Source organism: Dipodomys ordii, unplaced genomic scaffold (assembly GCF_000151885.1).
Source record: "Dipodomys ordii isolate 6190 unplaced genomic scaffold, Dord_2.0 Scaffold72, whole genome shotgun sequence".
Lineage (NCBI taxonomy): Eukaryota > Metazoa > Chordata > Mammalia > Rodentia > Heteromyidae > Dipodomys > Dipodomys ordii.
Window position 1 is genome coordinate 2,636,010 of NW_012267288.1, and position 6,170 is coordinate 2,642,179.

Here is a 6,170-nt window from a genome sequence, read left to right on the forward strand (position 1 = left end):
TTAACCATCCCTACATTAATGCCCCCTTTCTTTTCCTTACTAGATGATCCTCTTTTCAGCCTGTTGTATCTGTGGACTCATTGGAGGCATCCTCAATTTTCAGTTCCTTCGGGCAGTCACAAAGAAGACCTCATCCCTGTACCCTCTGCATCTGGCCTCCATGTCTCTGGCGTGCATTGGAATCGGGGGCTGCACGCTGTCTTCCTGGCTCACGTGCCGCCTCGCCAGCTATGAACAGCGGAGGATGTTCTCAGAGCGGGAGCACTCGCTGCATCATTCTCATGAGATGGCCGAGAAAGTGAGTTTTGTGCCTTTGCCTCCGCTGCTGTCCCGAGATGAAGACTGCAGTCTAGGTGAAGCAGCTTACAAGCTTAGATGAAAATTTGGAGGGGCAAGATTGTATAAGGTTGGCCCTATTGGGATAAGAAAAGCATTTTCCATTATTTTGCGTGGGTTTTTCTTTTTCCTCAGCCATTTATAGGTGCACCTATTTTCAACAGAATTTCGTCTCCTCTCTGTCTATTCAAAACCACATTTCCTAAAATAGCATTTCATAAACTATTGACTACCTTATAAATATGGATTCTGATGTATTAGACCGAGACAAAACTCACAAACCAAATACAGTCTCCATTCAGTCTCATGCCAGCTTTAGAAATCACATGAATTCCTAGCTCATCCCTATGCCTGTAAGGAGATGCATTTGATTATGTAAATCAGATCTTCGGGTACAAAAGGGGCTCTTTTATAAGGCTACAGAAAGTCTTGTCTATCAGTGCAAATACTACAATTCCTGTAAACCTTCACTTAAGTCTCATCTAGACACATGCACAATTGTATAGCTTCGCCTGTATTTTAAACAATGGTCCTTGCATAATTATTTCAGGCAAAAACTTAAAATAATTGTACATGGCATGAGAGCTATGTGTATTTCCACTACATTTTGTTGTGCATTTCTTAGTTCAATGTCTGCCGGTGGAGCTATTAAAGAAACTGGATTGCACTGTAAAATGAACTCACTGATGACCAAATTACATTTTGTTGAATATGATGGAAGTGAAATTGTACTGCCACAGAGTAAAATAAATAGTAACAAGAGGTACTACTTTCTTTTAATTTATTTTGAAATCTAAAAAATATGTAGTTTATATGTGGTTGCTTTGTTTATAATCTATAGAAGAGAGGAGAAGTTCTAAAATTATCCCAAGAGAGCAATTTTAAACAGATCTATAACTATTTTTAAACAGATCTATGCATGTTCTTCCAAAAACTAAAGAATTAATTATGTAAACACCTAGCTGATAAGAGGTAGGTCATAAAAATACATGATCATTCTATATTTGATTACTGGCTGTTTGTGCTCTATTTATAATACTAGTATGGTTTGAATTTTTGTCTGTAAGTTTGTGCAATATTTATTGTATACTTGTTATATTTACATCAGAGATTGAGGGCTATTGAAATAACCGACTTGCCCAGCTGCCCGGTGGTGCCCCCGACACCAGAGTTACCTACAAGGTACGCTGACTCCCAGGGAGTTATCCTGTTGTGATGTTGCTGTACAAAGCACTACCTCCTTTAGGAAGCCATGACACCAGCACATCTGTCTAGACTGATGTTGTCATGTCGCTCCTCAAAGTATCTCTTTCCCAAAGGCTACTTTGAAGAGTTGACATAAGCCTTCATGGCAGAGTCTTGCAGCTTGAAAGAAGGTTGAGTATTTAAAATATTCAGCCTGCCTATAAGCATCCAAACAAAAATCTGCTTGGATGATTCGTAATTCCTCTTATTTTTGTCTCCCCTACATTCTAATTCTGTTGAAAAATCATTATTCATAGACCAGAGTTTTACTTTGAATAATAGATGAGTCTGGATAAAAACAATGTATCTCTATCATGCCACAATTGTGTGAACACATAGCCAATGTTTTACACGAATCTAGTAAAGAAACAAACAAAAATCTGGCCGGGCACTGGTGGCTCGTACCTGTAATCCTAGCTACTCAGGAGGCTGAGATCTGAGGATCACAGTTGAAAGCCAGCCCAGGCAAGAAAGTCCATGAGACCCTTATCTCCAATTTACCATCTGAAAACTGGAAGTAGCGCTGTGACTCAAGTGGTAGAGCTTTTACTTTGAGCTGAAGAGCTCAGGAACAGTGTCCAGGCCCAGAGTGCAAGCCCCACGACCAACAACAACAACAAAAAGCTGCATAGAATGTTTCTTCCAGTCAAATCATCTGAGATGACAGATTTTTAATTTCCATATTTCCAACTGCTGAAAAAAATTGTTGATGAGCTTGGTTTATTTGAATCGTAAAGTTGGAAATACAGTAAGTCATGTAGTTACCATGCTCCATTCACTAGACGTTTGTCCAGAGTGCAAATCCACGATTAGACCAGCCCAAATTAAGAGGACACTCTTTTTGTTTAGCAGGACGTGCCTATTTGCAAATAAACCAGTATGAACCATCCATTTGAAAACTAATTTCCACTGTTATATCCTAGGAGTAATTTTGCTGTCCATGTTGGGATAAATTTAGTTAAGAAAATTTAATTAAGAAAATTCTTGGAATGTAGTGCTGGTGGCTTATGCCTATGATTGTACCTGTTCTGGAGCTGAGACTAATACATTTTTGTTCTAAGCCAGTCCAAGTAGAATACTCCACAAAACTTTGTTTCCAGTTATCTAGGAAAATACTGGACTAGAGGCTTGGTTCAAGTGACAGCCCTGAACAAGGAAGCTGAAGAAAAGTACAAGGTTCTAAGTTCAAGCCCCAGTACCAGCACCAAGAAAGTTCTTTGATTTTTTTTTTGTAATTTTAAGCCCAGTTTTCTTTAAATCCTGTAGTAAAATACATATACCTTAATCTTTTAAGGCAAAATTTCTTACAGGAAGGAAAATAACTTGTTTATTTCTGTATCCATTAAGAAATTTTCCTGGTAGTAGTATGAATAACAAAAGATGTTTGTGTAAATATCATTGATGATTATTTGAGGGGAATGATCTATGATTATCTTCCCATCAGTTTCCTAGCAACAAATTTACCAATCCAATAATTCCAGTCTATTTTCAGCCTGAGCATCTCCAAATCTAAACAACATAAAAACAGCTGGGAATGAGACAATTGAGAAAACAATTTCTGCTTGAAACACATTTTGATTTTTTTTTATTTTAACTGCTCTTTTGCAAATAGGCTTGTTCAAGTGTGGAATGATGCTGTCAACCTATTGTTAGATAATTTTGCTGTCATAGTTATATGGTGTACTAAATATGATAAATATGAATGGGCCTCATATCTCATCACCTTTTATTGCCTAAAGGAAGACTAATACTTCATAAATGATGAATTCAAAGCTTTTAATTTTTATTAATGGTTTTTTTATAATTGCAAGTGGGATTTAAATGTTATTCTTTTCCTATTTATTGTTATTGCCTTCTCATGTACTTTTCTTTGTTAATTTCTTAATAATTGTTCCCTTGAATATACAATGAGCTTTCACTGATTTCTTTCCATTTTACTATATAATAGTGCTATTAAAAACTAGTTACAAGAACTTTCCAGCTGGGCATCCCAGTGCATACATGTAATCCTTATGCCCAGGAGGCTAAGACAGAAGGTCTAGAAATTGGGACTAGCCTGGGATATGTAGTGAGATCCTCTCTCAAACACAGTCTTTCCTGTTTTTGATTTTCTAATGATACATAATTATAAATAAGCATTGATCCCTTTGTGAGTTCTAGTCCAAAGGCTAGATGTTTCTCTTCTACTTGTAGAATGTGTTAGCATATTTATGACATGTTCCCCAGAAGCTGAATATTGGGAAAACTTGGGCACTTAATCACTTTATTCCTAGTTAACTTCCTCCAAAATAGAGTTGAGTGAATAAAAGGCAAAATCAGGAGTGTGAAGAGAGAATGAACTGATTTTGTGAGTAGAAGATTTCAGTCCAAAAGACTGTTACTTTCAGCATGATTATATGCTATAGTTAGATGCCATGAAATTCTATTTCCTCAAATACATCAATAGTATCAGTTCATGAGATTTCTCTCAGCACCCCAAAAAAGGTTTTTCCATGCTTGTAACTTCAGTTTTGCTAACCTAATAAATAAATCCATACCTTACTCTCCATTTTAGTTAACTCATATTATTTTCCTAACAGGAAATGACAGACAACATGAGCAATGGAAGACCACAGCTGATATTTAATGGAAGACTATAAGAATGCTTTGTAAAGAATCGAAAATATTTTAAGGTGTTTCATGAAGCAAACAGATCTACCAAAGGATCAGGAGATAAAATTTTAAAAAATTCTTGCATTTACTTTTATCTCTCCTGAGCATCCACTGAAATTACTTTTCCTGGATTTTGCCTCTCTTATTCTCCAGCTTTTTCTCTGGAGAAACAAACTTTCCAGAAATGCTCTAGTTTAGACATTTCAACAGAGATGCAGTGTTCCTATGAAGATGTTTCAGGAAACCATAATAATAATAAACCAATGTGAGGTTCACATTCTACAAACATTATTTGACTAGCATGAGTATTAGATTTGTAATTCCATATTTCATATGAGTAATTGAAAAATAGAGACATCAAGAAATAACAATACTTTATTGATGTCTTTGTTTTGAAAGATGGCTTCAAGAATGCCACAATTTAAAAAAAAACCTCAACAATGCCTTGTTATAATAACATTGTACTTATTTTCAATTTGTGAATGAAATATATTTCATAATTTATTTGTATATGGCAAAATCATAAAACATAAAAAGGGATTTTTTAGAGAGAAGATTAATCTGTTGATATTTTTGCATTTTTGCACAAGAGTGAAAACTTGTAAGTGAGCTCCATGTATAGATTAAACATGTTTTGATCATACTGTGTAGCTTGATCTGCATGTTCATTAATGATCCTGAGAATAAAGTACGTTGTGTATATGTATATATAACTGTACATAGAGAAAATGTATAGAGCATATATTTGTAGCTACATGAATGTAGTTAGTAATAAAAAGGAAATTATGGTAAGGATATTCCAATATGTATAGGAAGGAGTTTACTCAAGACTTTTATCTGCCCACAAAAATAACATGTTTAATCTCTACTAAACATGTCCATTTTTCTTCTTTTTATTATATCTGCCATTTGTAAATATTCTTGCTGGTATTTATGGAGCTGAGTAATTAGAATAATGCAATATAAACATAGATCCATTTTTGTTATCTTAGTATACTTATGTTTATGTAATAATTATTATTAAGATTAATTTGTAAACATAACTTCTAATCATATATTTCCATACCTATAAATGAAAACCCTCATGATTATACATGATATGTGTGTGTTTCAAACACCTGTCAATCCAATTAAATTATACAAAATGACAGATGATTTAATCATCAAATGAAGTTACAATTAGCTTTGCTATTATTTAGATGTTTGCTTTTCTTTTGGCAATTAAAAGGAGGTAATATAAACATTTGTATACAAAATAATTTGAAAGAATGATCTGTAAAGCAAAATAAAAAGATAAACTGACATTCAGAGGGCTAAATTCAATTTTTTTCTTCCATAATGGAATGTTACAATAACAAACAATAGTCTGTAGATGCAAGACAATAGCATGATATTTAAGAATATTTATGAGAATATAATCTCTGGCAACAGACAAATGTATCTAATATTTTTAAATCAACAACTCCCACAATGTTATGTATATTTTATTACTCCCCAAACCTAATCAATTTTCAAATCATTTTAATGAGTTGTTTACTGAACTCCAGGTAAGTTAAAATCTTTAATATCCAACCTGAGAACATGTTATAATTTATACACATGATTATGAACTTCAGTTGTTTTAAAAATAACCATCAATGAAGTTAATCTGAAGCTTCTTAGCTTTATAGCAATATGATTATGATTTAATGTATTAAAACTGGCTTCTTAAACAATTCTGGCTGAAGTGAACTAACTCTTCAAGATAGGGTTTTAAAATCTCCCAACTCATTTGCATAATTTTACCATCTAATAAGTGCAACCTCAAATAGCATATGAGCATTCTCACCATTTGTTTCATGCCACAAGCAGGAGGGACATTTCCCAGAAAAACTATAAAGTGCAGATTTTTTGTGTGTGTCCAAGGTTCTACTGCGTTTATGCAAGTTAAGTCAATT

At 34.1% G+C, this 6,170-nt stretch overlaps 1 protein-coding gene across 2 annotated transcripts in view; it reads left to right on the plus strand.

Moving 5' to 3' along the window:
- Tmem196 (transmembrane protein 196) overlaps nt 1-4,220 on the plus strand; it is a 48,439-nt gene extending 44,219 nt beyond the window's left edge. For both annotated transcript variants that reach the window (XM_013024016.1, XM_013024017.1), the window contains exons 3-4: nt 44-298; nt 4,161-4,220. In XM_013024016.1, coding sequence (XP_012879470.1) covers nt 44-298; nt 4,161-4,220 — 315 coding nt within the window. The remainder of the gene's footprint in view (nt 1-43; nt 299-4,160) is intronic.
- The last annotated feature ends 1,950 nt before the right edge of the window (nt 4,221-6,170 follow it).